Genomic DNA, 26,641 nt, shown 5'->3' on the forward strand with positions numbered 1-26,641 from the left:
CAAATGGAAACTCTTCAGGACTAATTTTCAAATGAAAGATCTGGGTCATTTCTTGGCGCAAGTAGACGAGCAGCTGACGTGCATTAAGTGAGGCAGACAACACTAGTTTAAAATCAGATTCCATAATTGACAGGTGAAAAAGCCGCTGAATCCACTGAGTCAACACTAACTAAATACAAGGTAAGAAAAGGTATTGTGGAAAGGAAAATAGTTTGCTGTCATTACGTCATACTGTAATTTGGTGTCTCTGTGTCTGCCTGCATGTGATGTGGCTCTTGCTATGTTAGGACTAGTATGAGTATTTTTTTATGTTCTTACCAGGTTTTCAAACCAAAGAACAGACCTACTTTGAAAAAAGACTAGGGCCTTCTTTGGTTGGGTTGTACTGCTGCCAGTGAGACCAGACAAACCAGTGTGAGTGATAGATCCACGAGTTTAAAGGTTTGTAAGAAAATATTTTATCCTCGTTCTTGTAAATCTGCAAGCTTGACACTAGATTTATCACATTCACATTAGGAAGTTATCTACCACGAATGAGCGCTCGCATGTGTTTGACTGGTTAAGAGCACGGTGCATCGCTTTGCAGCAAAAGTTAAACCGAGAAGTATCCGTACGACCATACATTATTTTCTCTGAACTGGCTGACCACACAGCATTACTGGGCCTGATTCACCAAAGATATCATTTCCTGTCATGCGTTTGGACATAATGACGAGTTCACACTCATGGTTTTCTGGTAATAAGAGGTCTGACTGTCAGACTTGTCATCTCAGTTCAGTGCTGATGCTTCTGTTTTACTTCATGTTATTGGGCAAGTTGTATTAATTGTATGATCTGCTTTATTATTTGTAATTTTTTTTTCTTAAATTGTTTGCTTACCAAAATCCAAACATCATCGGAAGACATTTATGTCCCTCCCAAGTGTAAAATATCTTTCTGTTTAACCATTGGTTTCCATTTCTTAAAGCCATAACTGTTTTGGTCAACCAAAGCAAAGCAGCATTTATAGTTTGCACAACATTTAAGGGCAGTTTATGCAGGTTTATCAACCCTTCTTTTGCCCATTTCATTATACAGCTCTGGCGTTGTCACTATCAGATAGCCAGATCTGTTTATACACATTGACATTTGCAAACTGTACAGACACACACAGAGACACACACAGTGTTCTACTATATTTCAACTAGCACACAATTTACAGTACTGAATAAACAGAGACAACACGGGGCAGCTTTTAAATAGGGTCTTTATTCAGAACAATTATACAGGTACAAAGTTTACAGATTAGACAGGATACCCTCTTATCTCAAGGTCTTTTACAACTCAGTGTTTTGTACTTTCAGCTGTTATCCCCGCCCAGGAGATCAACGATTAACTTTGGGCTGAATATAAAAAGGCAGGGCATAAATAGCTATCTATATCCCCCTTCTGTCTTCTTCTTCTCTGGTGGAGACATGGGGAAAGGCATTTACCTCAGCAAAGTGGTGGCAATAGCATGTGTGGTTGTAGCCATCAGTGCTGTGGCCACCATCATAGCTCTGTCTGTGGTTTACGCTCAGGAGAAGTCAAAGAATGGAGAGACACTTCCATCCACTACCAGCCCCAGTACCACCCCCAGTCCTTCCACAACACCCTCCACCCCGAAGGAGCCCTGGCAGCGCTACAGACTTCCAACCGACCTTAAACCACTCTTTTACAATGTGACCTTGTGGCCCCGGCTGGTGCCCAACGAACAGGGCCTGTACACATTTGTGGGAAACTCCAAGGTGGTCTTCAGATGTACTAGGAATACAGACCTCATCATCATCCACTCCAACAAGCTCAACCTCACTCTCTTCGAGGGATACCATGCCAAGCTCAGTGCCCTTGACGGAGCCACTGCACCCAGCATTAAAAAGACCTGGCTGGAGGTTCCCACCCAGTACCTGGTGGTCCAGCTCAACAGCCAGCTGCAGATCGCCAGCCGGTACGAGCTCTTCACTGAATTTATTGGAGAGCTGGCGGACGACCTGGGAGGATTCTACAGGAGTGAATACATAGAAGATGGGGTGAAAAAGTAGGACATTCTTTTTAATCTTATTTTAAATAGTTTTAATTTAATTTGTTAAAATGTCTGTTTAGTTTCGAGAGTTATGTGATTAAGAAGTGTAAATATTATTATAATGCAGGATTTAAACACCTTGATAACTTTACAGGCATTAACCACTCAACATCAACCGTTGTTTAGGGTGAACTATTAATAACAATGAAACTTAAGTTCTATTTCTTTGTCTGCTTAGTGGATAAAATGTAATATTTAGAAAAATAAAACGTTTTATTCCCATAAAATAGAATGTAGGTATAAATGTAGGTTGCAATGTCAGTAATATGTTGATTTTAGATTAACTTAAGTCCAGGATGCAAACTAAAAATGATAAAACAAGGTGAAATAGGAAGTTTTAAATCCACATTTTGTAGTGTTCTACGACCACTGGCCTATAGTATGTGTGGAATTGAAATATTGTCACTTTGGTGACTCCTAGTGGTTTTTATCAAAAAAGACACTGTGGTCAATAGCAATAGCTACTGCTGCTACTGCTGATATTTATTAAGCCTCATAATAGAATCATTTCACTAATCTTGTATCTATATCCCCTGTTTCATCAGCACTCAGGGGTTCCCCCCTAACAGCTCCCCTGTTTCTAGCTACTATACTGCTAATTAACAGCATAGAAATATCTAAGTTATTTAAAAAAAACAACAGAAAATGACAGGTTTGATCTTTAATAGAAATAATTAAAAAGCTAACTGTTCATTTTCCTTATGCATGGCTTGCTGAAATCTTAAATTGCAGATGTCAATGACAAGGGAGAGGTAATGAAAAAAAAAAAACATTCGCGGACAGTGGGCACACCAAAACAACCACCATCTTAAAATAACTTAAATAACTCCTAGAAGACAATGAATCCTTTATCTAAGTATGAAGGTGTCTAATGGTGGAGGGTTCCTTAACATTTGATGTGGGTTTTAATTATTGAATTTTCATATCTGCTAATTGTCAGAATTGTGGCCACGACTCAAATGCAACCAACAGATGCCAGAAAAGCCTTCCCCTGCTTTGATGAGCCCGCAATGAAAGCTGTCTTCCACATAACTCTCTTGCACCCCCATGGCACTGTGGCGCTGTCCAACGCCATGAACTACGGCAAGTTCTTGTTTCAGTGCAGCGGTGCAACATTTTACATATAAACTGTAAACATGTGTGATGTTTCCTCATGTACCTTATTTCAATTACATTCTGATAACCAGATCCCATTGTTAATCTGACTGCTTAATGTGTATAATTTACAAAAATCAGTTTTTTAGTTATAAGCAGTAAAAAAAAATTGTGGTGGTTAAACATTTTGTTACTCTGAAGATTTTCATGGCATTGTTATAACAATAATAATGATCAAAGGAAGTCAGATATGACTCTTTTGCAGCTGCAATGAGCTTTCTTCATTTATAATAAATCTGCTCCTGTGTTCTCCCCCACACAGAACCCGTTAACATCACTTTGGAAGGCCAGAATTTAATCCAGACAAGCTTTGAACCCACAGAGATTATGTCAACCTACTTGCTGGCTTTCGTTGTGTGTGATTTTACATTCAATGGGACCAAACCGGGTGCAGACATTTTGGTAATTATTTATTACATCTTACAGTCAGAACAATACAAATGGATACGGTTGTGAAGTATCTACATGATTGGCATTTAAAGGTTTTCAGATACCTACTCACAAAGCTTGAATTTAAGCTGATGGAGCCCAGCAGAGCGTGAGAATTTGAAACTAGAGCCATAGCAACCGTTTATTTTTTTTTATGTCAGCATGACCTCAGAGCAAAAAATAATCACTAAAAGTGTTTGATCTAGGTGCTCTAGGTGCTCTTCCAGCGATTTCCATGGCTCATTTGGTTTAATAGGCCTGCTGTAAACTTGGATCCTTGATATCACGGAATAGCCCACTAAACACTGAAATTAACCGTGAAAGAAAAGTGTGTAAGAGGCGGTTGACTGGATAGTACAATGGTTTTATTTTATGTTATGCTTCTGAAACTGTATGATTGATTGAAGTGAATTTGCAGATCAGGTATTATAAATGCAGTTTTATAAAGCCCTGCTACTATTACTACTACTACCCTCCACTGCCATTACTTCACTTACAACTACAAACTGCAGAAGTTGGCTCTCTGTAGTTTTCCGCTCTGAGCTGTTGGTCGGAGTGTTTCTATGCTGCCCTCTGCTGGACTCAAATTTCAGCTCAGGTATCTGGTCTACCATTTTTTTTGTCTGGTTAATAAAGCCCTGTTTGTGTCCAGATCAGGATCTGGGCTCGCAAGAAGGCCATAGAGGAGGGCCAGGGAAACTATGCCCTGGAGAAAACTGGACCTATATTGGCATTCTTTGAAGACTATTACAACTCTTCTTACCCCCTGAGCAAGTCAGGTAGGAACCACACACACACCAACAGACCAACACAAGGACAGTAAAAAAAAGTTCACACTACTGTATTAGTACTACTAACCAATGTAAATATACAGTTTCTTTGCTTTAATTTAAAAAAAATACAAAGCCAGCAGTCAAAAAATGACCTGTACTTTTATCAATCTCTAAACGTTTTTAGACCAGATTGCTCTTCCCGACTTCAGTGCTGGAGCCATGGAGAACTGGGGTCTGATCACCTACAGAGAAACCGCCCTCTTATATAATCCTGCTGTGTCATCCAATGGAGATAAGGAGTGGGTGGCAACAGTCATCTCGCATGAGCTGGCTCATATGGTAACACACTAAAGTACATTCAGTAGTGTACTGCCTGGTGAGAAGTGTGTTTATCTTTGAAATGCGTTTAAAAACATGCCAATAAAATGAAACTGTGTCCTCTCAGTGGTTCGGGAATTTGGTGACCACAAGGTGGTGGAATGACTTGTGGCTCAACGAGGGGTTTGCCACCTATGTCTCTTATCTTGGAGCCAACTATGCTGAACCAACGTGGAATATGGTGAGTTTTATTCTCTGCTGGATGCCTCTTGTAGAAATATTTCCAAGCTGAGAACCGACCTGCCGAATATACTGTTCTTAAGCTGCTCCAGTGTGAGACGAGCCCTGATAACCTGCATGCAGAAACCATCTTTACTGGAAAATGTGTCAGGTCATGCCGCATTGCTAAATACAAACTTTTCTCTGTGTATTTCTCAGAAAGATTTAATAGTCCTGAATGAGGTCATTGGTGTGATGGCCGTGGATGCCTTGGCTTCCTCCCATCCCCTCTCATCCAAAGAGGAGGACATCCAGAGGCCGGAGGACATCAGTCAACTGTTTGACTCCATCACATATAGCAAGGTGCGGTATAATGAGGGTCCTTATACTGACGTATTCTCTTCAAGCCCCACTAGACAAAATGTTGACCTCCACTAAATGCAAAGGAATTAATTAAACTACTAAGGAGTCACTGATCCTCATTAACAGATTGCTGTAATTCTATCCCATCTGATATGTCACCCACTTACACTGCTAATGTCCTCCTGTTTCATTACAGGGAGCCTCAGTCCTCAGGATGCTCTCAGAGTTTATCACTGAGAAAGTCTTTTCCCAAGGGCTGCATGTGAGTACAGCTGATTAAAACGATGGGGATCTAATCTGTATCTGTGTGTAGTGAAACTGTCCAGAAGTCTTTTATGTTGTTAATGTTGTCATATCTCCAGTTTATTGATCTGCATCTAACTTGTTGTTTTGCACAGCTAGAGTATAACCAATAGGTTATTATCTGTCCGCAGACATACTTAGAAAAGTTCAAATATAAGAACACAGTCTACGAAGACCTCTGGAGGCACCTGCAAATGGTAAGATAGCGCCATCATCATTTCTTTCCACAAAACTTAGAAAGGAAATTCCCCCAAAATATTTGTTCAAGTTCATGAATTTACTGCAAAAACAGTAAGATATTTTTATTTAGAAATCCCTGGATAAATTGCTAAATCAGCCTAAACCCAGTGGCTGCTAAGCAAAAACCTTATGACATATCCAGTGTGTTCATAGTGTTACACTCTAAATATGGCCATGTCTCATGAAGAGTGGGTACTATAATTAATGTGAATATATTATTTACTGAAGATACAAAACTTGACAGGTCTGACCTGTTACACCCACGTAACACTTCTCAGCAGTTCTAGTAGTGTTTACAGTGTCTCCAGTTACACTAAATGGGTTGTTTTCAGTAGTAATATATCAGTCTGCCCCATCATACAGGTGAAAATAATACAGTTTCATATATTAAATACTATTCTTTTGGTTCAGTAGCTATACATTAAAGGAGTAGTCATAGATTTTTTGGGGGCAGCAGAACAAGCTGTGAACATAACACTGACATATAAGCACCTTATAAAGTGAACATGTTAGCAAACATTTAGCTATTATTTCCACGTCCAGCAGCAGACAAAGAGAGATAGCTTATATTTAGAGTGGTGTTACTGGACACCTCGCAAATGTAGGTCCAATATTCACTTTCTTCCCAGCAACTCCTGAGGGAAATATCTGGCTCTTTAGCTGCTAAATTCTCTACTATGTTCAGCATGTTAGTCACTAACTTTTTCACATTTTTGGGCAGGTACCATTGGTCTAGAGTGACTTTACATTTGATTAAAAATGGTAATAATAGTAAAAAATATTGTTTTGCACAGCTGTAAACGCTTTAGAAATAAAAAATAATGCATACTTCCTTTTACAAAATTAAATTATGTATTTAATTATATTTTATATGTTATGGCACAACCTGAAATTTTTTTTTTTACTAATGTTTGAATATTCCTGTTACCAGGCGGTGGATAAATCTGGCATTGTTCTGCCCAGATCTGTGGAGGTTATCATGAACCGCTGGATCCTACAGATGGGGTTCCCAGTGGTCACCATAAACACACAGACTGGAAAAATCACCCAGAAACATTTCTTGTTGGACCCAGACTCTGTAGTTGACAGACCTTCAGAGTTCAAGTAGGAAACATGTTTCATGTGAATATGCTGAATATACTGTATGTGGTTGTATTGAAACTCACCTGCTCTCTCTACTCTGCATTTATGTACATATGTATGGCTGGATGGATGCGTCTCTAGTTATGAGTGGTTTGTCCCTATTACATGGATTAAGACTGGGGGACCTGAACAGCAGTACTGGCTTCTTGATAGACAAGGTAAGATTGATTTTAGGTGTACTGCAAGGATGATCAACACAGTACAAAAAGATGCATAATAGAATAATTCTTTTTGTCTCCATCCAAACAGTTTCAAACACAGACGTAAAACTTGGTACTGATGACTGGCTGGTAGCCAACATAAATATGAAGGGCTTCTACAGAGTCAACTATGACTCTGAAAACTGGGAGCGTCTCCTCAACAAACTGAGCTCCAATCATACGGTACAGCACCTCTAGCTAGAAATGATGCTGCATTTCTTCTGCAGTGTTTCTAAAAGCATTTCTTCTGACATGTCCTTGTTCACTTTCAGGAAATTCCAGTGATCAACCGAGCTCAAATTATTGATGATGCTTTTAACCTCGCAAGGTGAGGCCATATTTTTTTGCAAAGCATTGTTGTCAGATATTGAAGGAGAGAGCAGGCTAATTGTATGTGCCATTTTCAGGGCAAAGACTGTGAGCACAACTCTGGCTCTGAGGACTACCAAGTTCCTCGATAAAGAAGTCGAATACATGCCCTGGCAGACAGCCAGTCGCAACTTGGACTACTTCTTCCTCATGTTTGACCGCAGTGAAGTGTATGGACCCATGCAGGTTTGTGATGAATGGTCAACATTTGGTAGACTTTGTTAATTCCAATCCCCAGAAACAATATTGAATATATTGAATATGACTCAATTAAGAGTTAATAATTTTTGATGACACATTGCTCTTTTCAAACAGAAGTACAAGTTAACAAAACATGTATCTTCTTCCCTCAGGCTTACATTAAGAAACAGGTCACTCCTCTATTTAACCACTTCAAAGATCTCACGCTCAACTGGACAAAGATCCCAGAAAAGCACACTGACCAGTAAGGACATTAACAAGTCTGTTTTACGCCATGTCTATTTCACTCTTTTGAACACATATGTTCACTGTTGTTGGGACAATCACTGTAGCAGGATTTGGCCGATACATTAGCTTAACCTGTCACAATGATAACTTGAAGATCGGACCCCAGTTTGTGTGTTTGGGTGCTAAAATGACAAGTAGAAGTGCAGACTTTGTAACCATTAAAACTGCATTATATTGTAGTATTTATTGTTATGAGGAACCATGATGGTATCTGATTTTTGTCCTACTAATCCCCCAAGAGCTGAGTCTAACTCTGACAAGAGAAAAATTTACAAAGAATCAAATTAATATCTTACCTTACTTTTTTTTCGATTGACAACTTACATTGCACTAAGCCACAGTAAGCCATATCTCTGTGGATTAATGCAATGTAGATTAGATGAAGCTTTAATCATCCCCTAGGCCAACTAAATAATTCCTAAAGTTTCTACTCTTCCTTTCATAAAACTCTGCATCTTCTCTAGCTGCACCTTACATAACCTTCTCCACACTGTGTCCCTGTCTCCACTATCTCTTTCATGCTTTCACTCCAATCTACTCTTATCTTAGAAATATATATCTTCTGAGTTTGTATTTACTTCCAACTTACATTCTCACTGCTGGAAAACTTCACTTCAGTCCTACTGAAAGTCAGCATTTTTAAGTGTGGGTTTTTCTTGATGCCAAGTGAGTTTGAATGACATTGTTCACCTCATCACGAGTCAACACTCAAGAGCTTTAATGGACTCCTTCATTACTGTTAACACGCTTAAAACTGGATAACAATCAATTTATGTCAGCTTCTGGCTGATGTATGTGCAAAGCGGATGTGACGCTTTCGGACAGTTGACCGATTAGAATGCACCGTTATTGGAAAAAACTTTCTCTGGGTTTTAATTGTTGGAAACATTTGGGATAATGTTAATTCACAACTTAACAATATATACAGTATAACATAGGTAGTGTTTATAGACATTTTAATGCAGAAAAGTTAATATTAAAGATTAGATTGGTGATTTTATGTCAGTGTCTATGAAGTAACTGTACCAGAGTTATCAGCTAACTGTACCAGTTTAAAAACCATGTAGTCTTCCTTTCTTTCTTATTTCCATTTCTTGTACTATGTTTAACACTATTTGCCATCTTAAGCAGATAAATGTGACTGTTTTCATATCTGGTAGTAAGTTAATAAAACACTGTTAAAGTGACCCATCTCACACATGGGGACCCGAGTATCTTCCCATTGGCTCGCAGACTCCCCAGATGTGAGGGGCACAGTCGAACCCTTTTTGAACATTCTTCTGACCCTTGTATCATGTCATGTCCAGGTACAACCAGGTGAATGCAATCTCCTTAGCCTGCAGCACTGGAGTGAAAGGCTGTAAGGAGCTGACCACTGGCTGGTTCAAAGAGTGGATGAATAACCCAGCTAACAACAAGTATGTTCACTTTCCTTTCATTCTTTCCATTTCTTTTCTATGGTCTCCACTTCTATATTCTTCTTCCTGTCCTCCATTTCATTATCTCCTACTTGACCTCCCTGATTCTTTCACAGCCGTCATTGCCTTTAACTCTCATCTTTATTTATCGTTCCAGCATTAGTCCCAACTTGAGGTCCACAGTGTACTGCAGTGCAATTGCAGCGGGAGGAGTGGAGGAGTGGGACTTTGCTTGGTCCATGTACAAGAATGCCACCATCGCTTCAGAAGCTGATAAACTCATGTATGCTCTGTCCTGCACCAAACAGCCCTGGCTGCTCAACAGGTCAGTTGTAGCACAATTACTGTGCACATTATGGACAATCTCTGCAGCATGCTCTGACTGCATGATGAAAAAACATAGACCTTTTGTACTTGTACTAAATGAAACTTTTTTTGCAGCAGCAAGTGGTAAATTTGTCCCATTAGGCTTTTGTCCTCACTGTGAGTGTGTTTCAGGTATCTGGAGTATTGTCTGGACCCAGAGAAGATCCGTAAGCAGGATGCCACCTTCACCATTGTTTACATTGCTGGTAACCCCATCGGCCAGCCTCTGGCATGGGACTTTGTCAGAGCTAACTGGGCGCATATATTCAATGAGTGAGTTTTCCCTGGTGCATGCATGTATATGCCATATGGTGCTGTCACAGTAAAGCTGGAATAGGAATGCAGTGTCAGGGTTAAACATGTCACAACATTTTAGAATGTTAGAACCAGTCTGGGTTTGGCAGTCTACCACTTTGTTCCAAACTCACATATCTCAACTGGATGGATTAACAACACATTTGGAACAGGTATCAGTGGTGAATGAATCCTGATGATTCTGATACTGTCAAAATGTTACTTTGTCCATTAATATGGTTTATGACCAAATCCCAACAATACAAATGCCATTCCCATCCATCAACCTCCAATCCTTGGCTAATATCAAATTAACTAAGACGACGAAGCTGGTTAATATCTCTACTAAATAAAATAAATATACCTATTAAACATTATCATGCTAGCATTGTCACTGAGAGCATTTTAGCATGCTGACATTAGCATTCAGCTCAAAGCGCCACTATGCCTGACTACAGCCATACAGATGTAGACTTATATTCTTGCAATCTAAGTGTCAAACCGAACAGCTTTGGTGACACAACCTGTAATTGTTTGCAAAATGATCAAAGCATGTCTTGTTTTTGGCTTTTTTTCAGCTATGGTGGTGGATCATTTTCCTTTGGAAGACTAATTGATGGAGCGACCAAACGATTCTCCACTGAATTTGAGTACAAGCAGGTACAGTCTCTAATATTTGTCGTTGTTTTCACCCAATGTTTCATTTCACATTGACAATTTAATATTAATAGACTAATGTTTGCACTATATCAAGTACAGTACAAAGTCTAAACTCTGTATCTAAGTTTTGTTATACAGGGGCAAATTTCATTCTCATGTCTGAATCCAAAATATATATATATTGTTATACCTTTACTTTTTAGTGATGTACTCTTCATACAGATTTGAATCCCAGTAACCCCCCTCCTCCCATTTGTCTTCAGTTGCTGCAGTTCAAAGAAGACAATGTAGGACAGCTCGGCTCGGCCGCTGCGTCTCTTGAGCAGGCGCTAGAGAGGACCAAGGCCAACATGAACTGGGTGGCCATGAACAAGAAACAGGTGTTTGAATGGTTCATCAGTGAAATGTCTCCAGTTTAACACTCTCCACTATGCAGTTTTCAAATGTAGATTTTTCTACTGACTTTTAGTCCACCTGGAACCAAATTTATTGTTATTATGAATGTTCTTAACGTGACGGAACTTTTTTAAATGTAAAGTTTTGATTAAGCCATTTTTATGAATAAAGACTATTTGATACCAAAATCTGGTTTTATATGTTTTTAATACTGTGTCAACATTTGAAAGATTTTTATAGGAATTTTAACACAATAATCTCTGCATACTAGACTTCATCTCCATACTCTAGATCTTATGTGGATGCCGGTTGAAATAAAAGCCATATTAAATTGGGACATTTTATACCTCCACATTTATAAAGCACTTTACACAAGCTTGCATATTTATGGCTTAACATTGATTGAGACCCCTGTGGGAATTTTGCAAAGGTTGTGAGCACAGTTTGTGATCAGGACTGCAGACACCACTGTGAAAAACAAAACTTATTTGAATGTAAAATGCCAGACTGAATATAGTCTCAGTTATTGTAAACAGAGCAGCTCCAGGCATCTGGCCAACATAACAGATTACAGTGTTGACATAGCAACAGTGTAAAACAGCCTTCTTCAGTGACTAATATACTGCCTGTCTTTGCCCATATTGTGTTCTGGGCCATATATGGACACATCTTCCAAAAATCTGAACTGGGATTGAAATAAAACTCCACAGAATTATTGGCCAAGTGTCTGAACTGTGCCAGTTATTTTTTCACAAGTTTTCTTTCAGGGTCTCAACCACCAGCAATGTTTACACAGGATAAAAAAGGTGCCAATTAACTGGTCCTAGTTCAGCTGCCACTTCTCTCAGTGGGGGTCTTTCCTTAAGGACTTTAGAGGGGATGTGCTCCCTGTTTAGCACCTCATTGTCCTGCTGACAGCTGCAGTGTTTGTGTAAGGAAGTTAAGGCCAAGCACCAAGTCTGTGTGATTTCATGAGTTTAGTTTGTAAAAATGATCACAGAAATAGAAAAGAAACAACAAATCCATTTGAATGAATGCAACAAACTCGAGGGTTAATTTCATAAATTATGTTTATTCTGGTCACAGAAATCAATAATAATCAATAAATATACAGTTCTATATACAAAAACACTCAACAAAAATCAGACATTTTGTTCAAAATAACAAAAATGAGAAGTTTTGTACATAAATGTGGTTAGAGGTCATTGTTGCAATGAAAATAGTCTTTGTCGCCATATCTCTCAGCACTGTCCAGAGAAGGTATTTTGTAGTTGCTGCTGTTGCATCCAGTACTGCTCGCTGGTGAAGCACACTCCATTAGAAACCTGACGACAGAAAACAGACTTTGGTCATGAACTTGTTCAACTTTAACACTCTGTAAAACCATTGTAAATGAAGGTTATAAAAAAACAAGGCAAGTGAAGAGCAAATTCTTTCATTTTGTGACCATGATATGAACATACCTGATATGAGGGCTGCAGAGAGGACAGCTGGGCTGAGCTCATGGTGTTACTGTCTGATTCCTGTGAGCTGTAGCTGGCTGTTGGCTGACCCAAGAACTGGTTGAGGGTTTGGGGCTGCTCCACAAAGCCTGAGGATCTCCTCTGCTCCAGCGCCTCCTCGCTGATGCCCAGCTGAGCCGACAGGTAGGAGATGTAGCGGATGGTGAGGCGCAGCGTCTCAATCTTGGTCAGGGTCTGTCCGGCTGGTGCCACTGAGGGTGGCAGGTATTTCCTGAGGTGATGCATGGCCTTGGTCAGATCCCTCATCCTCAGCTTTTCCCTCTCACTGGCTGTCTGGCGCTTCTTCCCTGGAAACCTGGACCTGGATTTCTTGGTGGTGGAGGTGGTTGTGGAAGATTTGGAGCAGGGCAGAGTCTGTGGCTCGTGGGACTGACAAGTTGCTGCCGAGCTGTTAAAGATGAAACGGTCCAAAGCGTTCTGTTCGTTGCCGGAGGCCTGGAGGGAGGTGGGGGAGAAGCAGAAGGAGTCCACAGAAGAGGTGGGAGACAGGCTGCTACCAGCACTGAAGTAACCAGGGTCCAAAGCTGGATCATAGGCCTGAGGATCATAACACTTGTCCAGCAGGGACTCGCAGTCAAATAGGAAAGCGTTCTCCTGGAGCTGGAGAGGAGAGCAGTAGGACATCTCCATAGTTGCTGTTGTAGTTGTAGTTGTAGTCGGTGCAATGCTTGTAAGCTCTTCCCTGAGCAGTGAGCTGTCAGTGTGTTGCTGGTAAGGCAGGCAGAGGATAGTGAGGAGGACCAGGGAGGCTGCTCCATATATGTGGTGGGAGGTGCGAGGTTGCACCTCCGGCAGCCACCTCTGCTCCTGAGAAGCTCTGGGAGCGGTGCTGACACCTAGGCCAGGGGGTCCCATGGGAAACAGGCCAGGTCCAGAACAAAGGTGTGACACAGGCAGCTCGCACAGGCATCAAAAAGTAGACAAATTCACACTATATGCTCCTAGCCTGGGAACATGACCCTGCCATGACAGGGGTTGTACCTGGGTCGCACAATCTGTCTCCGAACCTGAGGAATTTGAAGTAGAGATCCAGATTGTATCCAATAATGTAATATTACTTTTTTTTATGGCTGACTGAATTAAACAATAAGAAATCAATCACATTTTCAGTTTTATTTGTATAGCGCCAATTCACAACAAAAGTTATCTCAGAAAAAGATTCAAATAGAGTAGGTTTAGACCGTACTCCTTATAAAATTAAAAAACAATTCTAAGTCCCATCATCATCCATATACAGTAAAAGTTGAAGTTAAGTTCTGGTATCCCCTACAAGGTCAGGCTGAAGAAGTGTGCCAGGGCAGCTGTGAGGTGTGAGGAGTTTACACCTCATCCTGTTTGGACAGCAGTAGGCCTCACAGGCTCATGCATGAACCCGATCTGCACAGAAAGAATGTGCAGAACCAATAACTACCAACACATTTCATATTTCTAGATTGCTAACATTATAAATAGTCCTGTTAATATCTCTGTAAATGAGTAATTATGATGTTGGAGAGAAGTGCTTCAAAAATGCCATTATTGGCAGTACAGGAGTTTTCATAACAGCAAATTAAGTTAAGAGGAAAGAAATTATTCTTTGTGTAAATGATGACATGATGTATTATTTTGTCTTCTATCGAATATTTGATTTGCCACTTTATATTTTTCACTTTATATCGACCTTTTCAGATACCTTTGCAAATGTTTTGCTTTAAGTTGTTCTTAAAATATATTTTAATTTGTTCGTCTTTCCTTTATTTTCTTTTTAAACCATTTTTTGGTCAAAAAATGTTGTTACTGTATGTACTACTGTATGTGGTGTCTCTTAAAACTGTTTCATATGAAATAGCAAGAAGTAAATTTAATACACTAACATGCAAAACATGCTATATTTTGTGTGGTGTGGTTAAATGTTATAAGTGTTGACAGGAAGTTGATCCCTCATAGAATCAGCGATATTCTCTGTGATTTTTTATCTATCTGAATATATATGTTCGAGACAAGAATCCTCAATTACCTTATTTTCTTATTGTGTTTTAATGTTTTATTTTTTTTAAGAATTTTCCCTTGTGGGACAGTAAATACCTGAACTGAACTGACAATATAATAAACTGAGTGGTATGTTTTGTATTCAATCACACAATTCATTTTATTTACTTTTGAAGGCATCAGCAGATTACTGGATTCTGATATCTCTGGATTTTATTGTCAGGTGTTGACCGTGGATCTGAGTCCCAAGGAGTGTTCCCACAAACCACCGTGTCGCATTTGACTCCTGCTCTGCATCAGAGGTGAAACCTATGCGAAGGACGTGTGAACCAGTCTCACACAGCCCTCCACCATCCACAGCTATGCAAGGAAAACAGACATCTGATTGAAGAAAAATATCAGCAAGGATTGGAATCTTAGGACATTCAATGTTTGACAATCTAAGTTTTTAAAAGCAATTGTTTTTTTAGGTTTAGTTTTTCTTTATTTGTCTTGAGTTGGAAAGCATGTGAGGTAACACCAGGCTTGACAGCTGACCCAAGGACTAGTTTCCACTGGAAGTCACTGGAAACAAAAACTCAACTCAATACACTCTAAATGAAGTTCCTATCATCTGATACAGACTGACTCTCAGTCAGGATTAGTTGTAATAGCAATTAGTCATTTTATATCTTTAGTTTTTGGTTGATTAAAGTTTGAAGCTTTTACAAATGCTTTGGTGGGGTATGTATTTTTTTATTGTTTGGGGAAATAACACAATTTGTTTCAAATGATGAACTTTTAACAGATCATTATTTTCCACCATTTCCAGCACAATCTCCCCAGCTGTCAACTTTCTTCCCCCTCTCCCGGGTTGATGATAGAGAGGATCTGTCCTCTCTTAATCCACATTAGCTCTGACGGTGTTTACTCACATGTAATGAGTGAATAATCAGCACAGCAATGCTAACCCTTTCATCCCAAACCCTTTCAGCCCAGAGAGTTTATTAGCTTTTCTGTGATGAAAGACCTAAGTGAGTGTATTAGGCTTTATGCTACTTGCATTTCAAATGAACTGCATGTATGTGGCAAACTAAACACTCGGGCCTAATTCTCCTGCCTGCTATGCAGATCCACTCTTCTCTATGAATATTAAAGCCCTCTTTGTTGGCTCTAGCAGGTAATTAGGGCTGTAGGTGAGAGAATGGGGAAAAGAGTAGCGAGGCGCTTATCATAGTCTAGACTTAGCGGTGCCAAGGACCTCTGAGTGTTTGCAGAGCCCCATTAACAAAGATACACTAAATAAACTAGATAACCTGTGCCAAAGGCTGATCTCTGGTCTGCTGGGACAGGCTACTCATTTCTCACATGCATTAGACCACAAGAAGAAGTTACTATGTTTCTAGAAAGGCTTTAACTCTGTAGCTCCCACTTGGTGATACCTGATCCCATGTTTACAGTATTTATGTTATCTAATACGGCATTCCAATAATATTCTATCATATTCATCATCTGCTGTAGAATTATTGTAGTTTTAGTAGGACATGGGGAGTGGTTGTATTATCTCCTTGTGGATATGGGAGCATATTGATATGTAAACACAAACATTTCACAGACAACATTGCAAAAAACATTAATGTGTTACATAATATAATGTATTTTCAACCTGTTGCATCATAGAACTTTTATGGATTTTTGTAAAATACAAATTCCATTTTATTCATATATTTATATTATTTTTTTTTTTTTTATCGTGACCTGCTGACATCTTACAGAAGGAAAAGCAAATGTGTAAATAATATAATGATCATGGAATACATTCACTGCTTCAGTTTCACAGTCCTAGTATTATACATGGCTCACTGTCACAGCTTACAAGGACCCTTGAATAGAACAGAGCCAGTATTAACACCTTTATTAGTAACACCTGTGCTTTTCCTACTGTAACAACTCAAAATGTCTGCTGTGAAAAAGGCCTATTCAGGTTGAATTTGTGGGGAAATATGCATGAAAGTGACCTCTGGAATATTAACTTTTTTTTTTTAATTACTGGTTGGTATTTTTTCTTTATTAGATTGTTTACAGTGAAGCTGCTCACAGGAAACATTTGGGGATAAGGTAATTATTATTATCTTGAGATAAGATAAATGTACTTTATTGTCCCTTGGTGAAATTTATCTTGGGCTCAGAGGGCTTTGATGGTATTCAACACAGGTTATATTTGATGGTATCAAACTTGCAGCCAAACATTATGTGTTTCAACTGTCAGGCAACCGGGACACACTTAAAATATTCCCATGTGACTGAATGATGCAGGCATTAATTTAGAGTTGAACATGTAATCATATACTGTAGCTTCAATGAAGAGCTGTACTGTAACAACGTTCAGAAAAAGTGGTGAAGGAAAGGATAAGTTAGTGAGGGAGGTTATCCTAATGGTGATGGAGGAACAATTACAGCAAGCAAAAACTGTTTCAGTGTTCATATGACTATTGTTTTACAACAGATTGGAAATTTTTTGAAGCTATCCTTTAACAATCTTAAAGCTAGTTGAGGTGCAAGGAGGGGATGTGTATGTTAAGGGGGTTCAGTCCCCATCTGACAGCTTCTGTGACATTCAGTGACATCAGTTGTGTTCAGTTAGAATTTCAAATGAACACTCCCTCTAAATTAGATTATCTCAGTAGTGTTGTCCCCTTGTATTATACACTCATATATTAACTCAAGGGTAAAATATAACCACTGTGGAATCTGCAATAAATTATTTCTTTTGATTAATTTGGGTGCAGCAGAATCAAAGTATCAGCACAACACAGATATATCGCCTTTTAAATGTATATGACCAACCTGTTAGCAAACACTTATTTACACATCCAGCAACATTATCATTTACTCAGACTCATGGACTTTTAGCTCTCTTTTTGCCCTCCACCAACTCCTTAAGGACTGACTCTTTAGCTTCTAAATGCTCGTTGCTGACTTTGCCTGTTGCTGAGCACACAGTGTCTGCTGGGTGGTCAGAGCTTTTTCTCAGAAAACAGCTGAAACTCACTCTAAAGCTCTGTAAAGCCAAGCGAGCTGCAAATTCAGGTGCTAATTAGGTTAATCAGCAAGTGACACCTTTCCCATTGTCATTTAATACATTGTTATAGTGAAAATATAAACTTTAACCACTTTAAAATCAATAACTACACAATAACATAACATAATAATGAAAAATTACAAAAAAGATTCATGGGCAGGCTTGCCATTTTATAGTACTTGTGTATTTGTATGATTCACAGTGACACTACTAACAACGGTGAAGTTTTTATCCAGAAGCCACTGTTGATCTTGTGGGATGCTACTGTGTGTTTATGACCAGCAGAGGGTGCTCTGCAGCATTTTCTCCTCAGTGCCAACTTTATCCTGCCTGATATTCTTTTAGGTAAATTCACAAACACACTGTACAACCATGAGATTAAGTGTCTTGCTCAAGAATATCCCCTTATATCTAGACAATCCCTTTACTCTCAACTTTGAGCCACAGTTTCCAAACCTAAAGAGCGCACATAATACCTGTCTGAATGGTGAATGAGAGACAGTGAAATACATCATGGGAACAAGGCTTCTAATGATGACAAAACATGATATAGACATTTTAATATTTTATTATAAATAGTGGTATAAAGAAATATAAATATAATTGTGACATGAATATTTACATGGGACATTTCACAGTACAAAATAAATAAATTGTAGAATAGCATATATATTTCAAATAAATTACTTGTTTCACAGTGAGGCAGTAAAAACAGAGAAGTAGTTTGTGTCTGTTGTTGGATGTTGATGGAACAGTGCTGGAGCGTTTAACCCCAATACTCTCTGGGAACCAACGGCATGCAGAAGTCTTTGCCGCACATCTGTATTAAAAGATCAAGAGGAAATTTGATTAGCATTTTGTTCTTTTATTTCAAAAAAAGATGCAAGATGTGTAAATCCTTTATATAGGGAGTCATATTTAATGTTCATGAGTGAATGTTCACATACCTGACAGGAGGGCTGTGTTGCTGGAGGTGACTGCAGGATGGTATCCAAGCACATGTCTCTCTGAGGAGTTTCAATGTACTGATCCACTCCAAACGTACAGCTCCCAGAATGCATCATGGTGCTCTGGCTGTCATACTGGGCTGAGTACAGGCCCTGGTTCAGGCTCTGGTTCTGCAGCTGGGCCTCCTGCACTCCCATGGAGCCATGCTGGAAGTAGCTGAGTATGTCAGGTGAGGAGGTGTCACTGGCCGAGGTGTCTCCCTGCTCCCTCCTCTGAAACAGCGCCTCCTCGCTGAGGCCCAGCTGGGCCGACAGGTAGGAGATGTAGCGGATGGTGAGTCGGAGGGTCTCTATCTTTGTCAGAGTCTGTCCGGCGGGCGCCACCGAGGGCGGGAGGTAGGACCTGAGGTGATGCAAAGCCTTGGTCAGATCCCTCATCCTCATCTTCTCCTTCTCGCTGGCGCTCTCCCTCTGCTTGCTGCGGATCCGGGTGGCTCGGCCCGTTTTCCGGCCTCGTCCAGACAGGGAGCAGGGTGAGGATTTGAAGGTCTTGGAATATCCTGTCTTAGCTGCCTTAGGAGTGGACTGTGGCAGCTGCTGGTAGGAAGGAGAGAGGCTGGAGTCCATAGAGGGGACAGGAGAGAGGGTTTCTGAAGAAGACATGCTAGAGAGGTCCGAGTCGGAGCACCACTGGTACTGCAGGCCGTAGTTGAGCATAGGAACTGAGGAGGTATCCATGTTGTGTAGAGGGTCTCAATGGTCTGACTGGAGAGACTGGGATGCTGTGAGTGCTGCTCAGCTCTGTTGCACTGGTTTATAAGTCCAGGCCAGGCCACAGAGGTGTGAAGTTGACACCTCCGCAGATTCTCACAAACCGTCACTGTCTAAAGCAGAGCCCCCTGACACACACACACACACACACACACACACACTCCCTCACTGGGAGCTTGTCAGTACCTCTCCCTCTCCTCTGTGTCTGGGAAAGTTCAGCTACAGGAGTGGAAGTGTGAATTTTGACTCCTGCTCAAAACAATAAACAGTTTTTGCTTTTTGGGATTTTGTGCCTGAAGCAACCCAGATGCATTTTGCACATGTGTAAGCGACTGGGTTTGTTTTGAATACTACCTGATTTCTCTCGCCAAAGCCAAAGACACTAGTAAGCATACTGGATAACATAATAGGAAAGTATTGTTTAGGTACTGTTTCCAACTTGTGACCAAATATAGCCATCATTTGATTCTGCATTCTTTTCTCAAATTAAATCCTACCACCAATAAAGTCACCACCATCATAAACATTTACAATTAGGGTTTAAAATGTAGGAAAAGAAACATGAAACTCAGTATAGATTTCAGATTGATTACCACCAAATACATATCAATCTATAGAAGCAATTCATACAAATCAAAGCACAGAATCACAGGATCTAAATATGGGGAACAAGCTTGTTCACTAAAATACAATTATATTGCATTACTACATTTATCTGACAGCTATACTTACAAGTTACTTTTCCAGATTCAATGGATACATTTAGAAGTCTAATGCAGTGGTTCTCAAACTTTTTGGTGTCAAGGGCCCCAAAACTAATCACACGTCAGGCCGCACACCCATATTTGATAAGATGTAGTCTCAGGGATCCCCATATGATAAGATTTAGTTATTGCACAACTATCTATACAGTAGACTGACACATTAACAGTGAAGAGTGTTAATGTGCCAACTGCCTGGACTCCAGGCAGAACCATTGGTCTAATGTTAACAATTATTATTACAAGAATACTGTAGAAATGTGTATTTCTTTCACATTTTCATCTCCAGAGAGATGAATGATTCTCGATTTTTCATTGCCAAACAGCATAGACATGAGTGGTGCTACTATAAACACACCTTTTGTGACTTTTTATGTTATGGCAGGTTAAATGTTTTTAATTTGAATGTCAATTAGCTGACGGCCTGAACGTTTGTTGGTTTAGTGTCAGTGTCAAGATTTGATTCCACTCCACTCTGGGCACAGTACAGAACATTTTGTAAAATAAAAATGAGGCCAGCAGACTGTGTGTTTTGTGCTTGAGAAAAAATAATGATTCTTACATTTTTACATAAGGGGATGTGAAAGTCAGGAGATTCCTTATTATTAAATAAGCAGAGATGATCCTGCCCTCACTGTAGGCTGAAAGTCCCTTTTCTTGCTTCTTTCTCCTCACCTCACTCCAACCTTGAACCTGACATGAGTGTGTTCTGCCCTTCTCTTGATCTCCTCCACTTTATATCCCACCACTTCTCACCAACATGATCATTTTATAGTCAGAGTGAGCCAGGCGTGAGCTGTGACCGCTGATCACTTACTTTCTTTATCTTCACCTTGGAAGTGAAGCCTCTACTGTTGCTTCTGTCCTATGTGCTTCTGGATAGAAGCCTGTGTCCTATATGGCTAAAATGTAAATGTAGTAAATGTAAATACATTTAATGAAGCATAATGACCTGTATTATCCAGTTAAAGCAGAGGTGTGATGGTTTCACACTGATGAGAACTGATGAGTCTGGAGGCGTCACTTCACACCTCAGCTGTGAGAACCAGGAATGCTGGGAAATACTGTCACTGGTAGCCTCTCCCGTCTCTCCCCTTTTCCCCCCGAGTTTCTCCGTATTTTTCTCTGTGTGTGTAGAACAGCAGAAAAGATTTGGCTTCAACATCTGAGTGATGTGTTTTGATAGTGAAATAGTGATGTGATTTTCAGATACTCCATCTTTTGTAGCTTTTAGCGCAGTATGAAAGCACATTATGATACTTTGACATGGACAGTATTGAACGCCTTAGAGCTTCTTTGAAAATTAGAGAAAAAGCATTTTTCAAGTAGCGTATTTATATTTTCTCCTAAAATTCATCCACTGCTTATTGGAGATTAAAGTCAGACACCAACTTTACCTTCTAAGCTCCAATACTTATGCAATGTTAATTGTGATATAACTGAAAACCACTTGTAAACACATTTGCTCAGGTGTACCTGTTTGTCAGTATACTTTTACCATATTTTCTCCATCCTGTCTGATTGCATGCAGCTCGTTTTTGAGCTATGAGGGAATTTGTCTGTTCTGTTATTTCTCTTTTTTCTTGGTGTCTTTGTTGTTTATTAAATCACCTGAATACCAAACCCCATAAATCCCATCACTATTCAACACAGTTCTGATGTTCCTCAGTTTCCATGAGATTTCAGCACTTTGTGGTTGGTTTGATTGTCCCTTATTCAGAACTAGCTTGCACAAAAGCAGATAACTACAAAAATACTCAATGAAACAATCGGATGAAACACAAAACTGTCTGGTTCGTCTGTTTTTTGTGTGAATGTTATTAGCTATTAGCTTAGATTCCCTTTGTGCTCCTTTGACCACTGAACACTGAAGCCCTACCTGCTCCTGGGACCCTAAATAAAGTAAAATAGGTTGAATAGTGAGGTGGTAAGGTGTATGATATGTATAATGAAGCTGAATCAACTTCAGATAAAACACACGCCCCCCTAAACAAACTAATGGTAAGATGTGTGCTGTGTCAGGCTGAGGGCAGTGTGAACTGGGGTTGAACCCACAGTACGACCCTGCCAGTCACCCTGACCAAGGTGAGGCTGTGGGAGCCTGGCTGGGAGTTTGGCACCTCTGGGTGGACGCACACCCACAGTGGGCTCTGAGGCTGGGCTGCCTGCCACCTGTCTGGGGCTCCAGAGTCCATCAACCCCAGCATGACCTCCAGTGTGCTCCCTCTGCTTGGAAAAAAATCAAATTAGACATCATTTTTTGTGGATCCTGTGGGTTGGTGCCATGATAAATAGTGAAACAGCAAAGAAGAAAAAAGATCAGAGGAAAGAAGCCGAAATGCATCGAGGAAAGTTGAAGATCACAGATGTAGTGTACAATGATGTCAGTAATTAGTAGTAGTAATGAATTTAGTGAATATACAGTATGACTGTATGTAAAGGCAAACACGTGTCTATATGAGTATAAGAAAAATTTAGCAACACAATGCAATTGTAATAATTAAATTATATTTCTGTCTTTGCCTTTTGTAAGTCTTCCAAACTGGGAACAGATTTCAGCTACAGTAACAAAAAACCTATTGTTTGTACCTCAGTGTGGCTCGTTTGGGAAACTATAACAAGCACAGTGGTTCAGTGCAATTACAAATTCCATGAGTGGTTTAGATAAATGCAAGGAAGGAAAAGAAGATTCTCTCGAGGGTAGCTTTGTGTTTGTTTTTCATTCAAAGCGAAATAACTAATAGCTTGCTGAAACTGTGAAAATAGTTTCTGCAACTCCCAATGGGGAGTTACAGTCTGCCGAGTGTACCTGAGCGAGCTCCGACAGAGAGCATATTTCAAAAATCCCCATGACTTCTGTCAGTGCTGCAGTCAGACGTCAAGACCACAAGATGGTTCCAGTTTTTATAATCAGGCTAATTAAAGAAAAAGACATGAATAAAGGAGTGGAGAAATGATTTGATACGTATGACAATGATGTGAATCAAATACTATGGCCTTTACCAGATCTCAACCCAACTGAGCATCTATGACGGATTTTGTTAGACGCCGCTCTCTCGACCCCCACCATCACAGCAACAACTGGAGGGAATATCTTTTGCAAGAGTTGTTTAATCTCTCCAGTAGAGTTCAAGGGACTTATCTGTATCTTGAGTTCCTTAAGAGCTTAAGATTTGTTGGTGTTTCCTTTCCTTTTTCACCCATTTCAGTCGAGGTGGGGCATCACAAATCATCCCAATTCCATCTCAACTCACTATAAAATCACAAAAGTTGGTGCTCTATAGTGCGACCGGTCACTCTTCAGTTATATGATAAAGTCACATTAATAGATGTATGAATGTGGACTAATAAAGGCATGTTGAGGAGTGGAGCAAGTTCTTACATCAGAGGTTTCTCTGATGCTCTGCTGAGTGGGCATTGAGGTTGGTTAAAATGTTTTACTTCAAGTGTTGCCAGGACCACTGCCACATTCAACTCTTGGACTGCCTCACATTCAACACAGACCAAATAGTATAAATAATACAATAAATAATAAATAAATAAAAGTTTTATCTCAAATTTGTGTGGTATATGTTGAAAGCTTCAATATATTTGTGTGTGTATGTCAGTGAGTGAGGTGGCAGGTGAGGGGGATACATTCTGCACCCTAGGTGTGAAACATTGCTGGAACCAGAGGGGTCAGCCAGGGGTGGACAGTAAATTTCCTCTAATTGTAAGAGAGTGACATTCGCAGAGCATAACAGAATTCAACGGAACCACTTAACAGAACGCGTTGAAGTATTGTTGTTGAATATGGAAGTAGCAAATAGGAACTGACTGTTGACTTGCTGGTAAATGTAGCTATTATTCTATTATCCTGGACCCCCTCAAATGTTAATAACCTATCCATCATCAATTTAAGTTAAGTTGGTTGCCCAAATCTCACTCGAGTCAAACTAGATCACATTAAAGCATTAGTTCCAGAGACAATGTGTGTGTGCTGTTTGCTGCACTCTGGTCTGACATCCAGATAAACCTGCTGCACAGATCAGCAGAGTGTCTTTCACACCTCGGCCAGAGTAAACACATCCTCCTACTACCGGCACTTGCTCACACTTGTGCTGCCATGTTTTTACAAGCACTCCTCACTTAGCCCCCCCACCCAACACACAGCTGCCACTGACATGGGAACAGTTATATTCAGGTCTCACCCACTGCTATCATGTCTGAAATATAACATGTTATAACCTGTTTCTAGAAAGCAATCTGAGGTCAAGACTGTAATGAATGAGCAAAAGATTCAGATTTGTCTTGACAGAACAACTTCAGATTAAATACAATTAAATTTTTTAAATTATTATTTTTACATCACAGAACCACTGCATAATATATACCTAGTGCACTTTCCTTTGAAATCATGTTTTCACCTGTTAAGCTTTTTTCAAGACGGATAAGTTTTAGTGTTTTCTGCTTAATCAGCCTTGGCATCTTTACACCTCATGAGGACCACAGTGAAAAGTTATAACATCCTGTGTGATTTTATTTCATACATTACGCACATTTAAAATTGTCAGATCACATCAAAAGGAACAGTTCAACATCGTGGGAAATGTGCTTATTCGCTTTCATCAAATCAGATCCAAATAACTTATTTATCCGTAAGGAACTTGTGTAAAGGCATCAGTGCATACACAATACATAACCAATTCTTGTTTTTCTTACCAGATGAGATGAGCCAGTGTAGCAATGAGTTAGCTGTAAGGTAGCTAGCAACAGACAGGCCATGTTAGCGGGAGTGTTTGTGAATTCTTTAACAGTTCTGTTATTTCCCTCAAGTCGGAATTTTTTTTAACTTTCATGTACAGTATGTATCTTTGAATCAATTTGTGTTTCTATTGACCCTGTAAAATCTTGCCACTGAAAATTCACTCCACATTCTGTCTGAACACACAGTTGTTATCTTTGCACAGAGTCAGGCTAGCTGTTTGCCTTTTGCTAAATTAAGTGCTTTTAAACGGGCTGCTGGTTTTAGCTCTACACACAGATATAAGACTAATATCAATCTTCTCATTTAAAGTTGGGGTCAGTTATTCTGGAGAAAGATAGCTGATTGTTAAGTCTCATTGTCTCGTTGCCAAAGCATCGGTATTTAACAACCTGAGAGCACCAACGGCACCTATTGTGATGTGCAGCTAGCCAGGTTGTTTGTTTCCCATTTACCATAACCCAAAGTGTTGGTATTGGACGACTTGGGAATGAGACTCAACAATGGACTTTTTCTCCAGATTGACAGACCCCACCTTTAAGTCTACTATTCCCCAAAATATCCCCAAGTGTTTCTTCAAGTCAAATCTGGAACTCTCTAACATTCAAAATGAGTTCATTGCACATTCTGCATCTGTTATTAACCAGGAAACTGGATCATAAGCCCTCAGCTTTATTCAAGTCATGATGGAGCTACTATTTTACAACTAATATACACAGGTCTACAGTATGTACAACAACAAATATAGCATTGGTAGTCAGACTATTGTGTTTCAGTAAATTCACAGACATGTGGAGAACAACCACTCACACTCACACATACACACACACACACAGCTCAGTCATGCCAAAAAAGTAACATGCTCCTTAGAAATCTTGACACATGTTGTCAGAAATGCAGCAGGTTCTGTAAAACTGTTCTTCATCAGAATGTTAAAATGAGAGCATCATATCAAAACATCTAGTCTCACAGTTTTGTATCACTCTCTTTTTTAGAAAAAAGACGAAAAAAATAAATGAATAAACAAACAATTCCTTACACTTTGTCATGGCAAGATTGTGACAGGTAAGACTCTACGTTAACACCACCTACAGAACACAGCTCTACAGTTAAGAACAGACATGATGTGTCAGTCGAGGACAAGACGACAAACAGGAGGGAAATCCGGTCGGCTGTTCAGGTTGGATTTGGATCAGCTGGGAGAAATAAACAGCAGTGGATTCAATAAAAAAACAAACTCCTACATTTAATAAAATGGGCAATCCAGGTTTGGGTCTAGACAGAACAAATCAAAACATGTGAACTAAAGAAGACTATATACACCACAGGACAGTGCAGAATAAATAAAGACTGGGTGAACGAAAGAGGTGTTTTCTCTGAATAACAACACCAGCAGTAATATTGCTGCTGAGCCTTGGCAGTGAATACAACCGGATTCAAATCCAATTCAAGTTATGACTATAAGTCCTCTCTCTTTCCTTTTTTTCCAACAGGGAATGAACTCAAAGCACAACATGGTAACATGAACTACATCACCTTTCAAGTACGGACACATTTTCATCTCACATTAATCTTTCTTTTACACAAACCTCAAACAAAACAAATGCTGCTACACTGTGTGTGTGTGTGT

At 39.7% G+C, this 26,641-nt stretch overlaps 3 protein-coding genes across 3 annotated transcripts; 1 reads left to right on the top strand and 2 right to left on the bottom strand.

The window, feature by feature from the left end:
• The first annotated feature begins 1,359 nt into the window (after positions 1-1,359).
• Positions 1,360-11,412, top strand: LOC118343122 (aminopeptidase Ey-like). Its single transcript, XM_035681880.1, has 20 exons — positions 1,360-2,056; positions 3,042-3,184; positions 3,519-3,658; positions 4,338-4,464; positions 4,643-4,797; positions 4,904-5,017; positions 5,215-5,358; positions 5,555-5,620; positions 5,793-5,858; positions 6,833-7,005; positions 7,126-7,202; positions 7,294-7,427; positions 7,517-7,572; positions 7,652-7,799; positions 7,967-8,058; positions 9,410-9,520; positions 9,678-9,845; positions 10,019-10,159; positions 10,759-10,840; positions 11,104-11,412. Exons 1-20 carry the CDS (start codon positions 1,455-1,457, stop codon positions 11,257-11,259), a joined length of 2,895 nt encoding a protein of 964 aa, XP_035537773.1. The 5' UTR covers positions 1,360-1,454; the 3' UTR covers positions 11,260-11,412.
• Positions 11,413-12,477: 1,065 nt separating this feature from the next.
• On the bottom strand, positions 12,478-13,389 carry mespaa (mesoderm posterior aa). The gene is made up of 2 exons (XM_035682203.1): positions 12,700-13,389; positions 12,478-12,561 (listed from the first exon to the last, which is right to left on the bottom strand). The coding sequence occupies exons 1-2, from the start codon at positions 13,387-13,389 to the stop codon at positions 12,478-12,480; spliced, it is 774 nt and encodes a 257-aa protein (XP_035538096.1).
• A 5,165-nt stretch (positions 13,390-18,554) lies between these two features.
• On the bottom strand, positions 18,555-19,473 carry mespba (mesoderm posterior ba). Its single transcript, XM_035682204.1, has 2 exons — positions 18,736-19,473; positions 18,555-18,608 (listed from the first exon to the last, which is right to left on the bottom strand). The coding sequence occupies exons 1-2, from the start codon at positions 19,471-19,473 to the stop codon at positions 18,555-18,557; spliced, it is 792 nt and encodes a 263-aa protein (XP_035538097.1).
• Between the last annotated feature and the right edge of the window lie 7,168 nt (positions 19,474-26,641).

This window comes from Morone saxatilis, unplaced genomic scaffold (assembly GCF_004916995.1).
Source record: "Morone saxatilis isolate NCDOM2014 unplaced genomic scaffold, NCSU_SB_2.0 Contig11, whole genome shotgun sequence".
NCBI lineage: Eukaryota > Metazoa > Chordata > Actinopteri > Moronidae > Morone > Morone saxatilis.

Coding starts and splice junctions, on each gene's coding strand:
- mespba (XM_035682204.1), bottom strand. CDS start 19,473: ATGGATACCTCCTCAGTTCCTATGCTCAACTACGGCCTGCAGTACCAG. Junction 18,609..18,735: donor CAACACAGCCCTCCTGTCAG/GTATGTGAACAT, acceptor CTTTTAATACAG/ATGTGCGGCAAAGACTTCTG.
- LOC118343122 (XM_035681880.1), top strand. CDS start 1,455: ATGGGGAAAGGCATTTACCTCAGCAAAGTGGTGGCAATAGCATGTGTG. Junction 7,428..7,516: donor AACTGAGCTCCAATCATACG/GTACAGCACCTC, acceptor GTTCACTTTCAG/GAAATTCCAGTGATCAACCG. Junction 10,841..11,103: donor CTGAATTTGAGTACAAGCAG/GTACAGTCTCTA, acceptor ATTTGTCTTCAG/TTGCTGCAGTTCAAAGAAGA.
- mespaa (XM_035682203.1), bottom strand. CDS start 13,389: ATGGAGATGTCCTACTGCTCTCCTCTCCAGCTCCAGGAGAACGCTTTC. Junction 12,562..12,699: donor CTCTGCAGCCCTCATATCAG/GTATGTTCATAT, acceptor TTCTGTCGTCAG/GTTTCTAATGGAGTGTGCTT.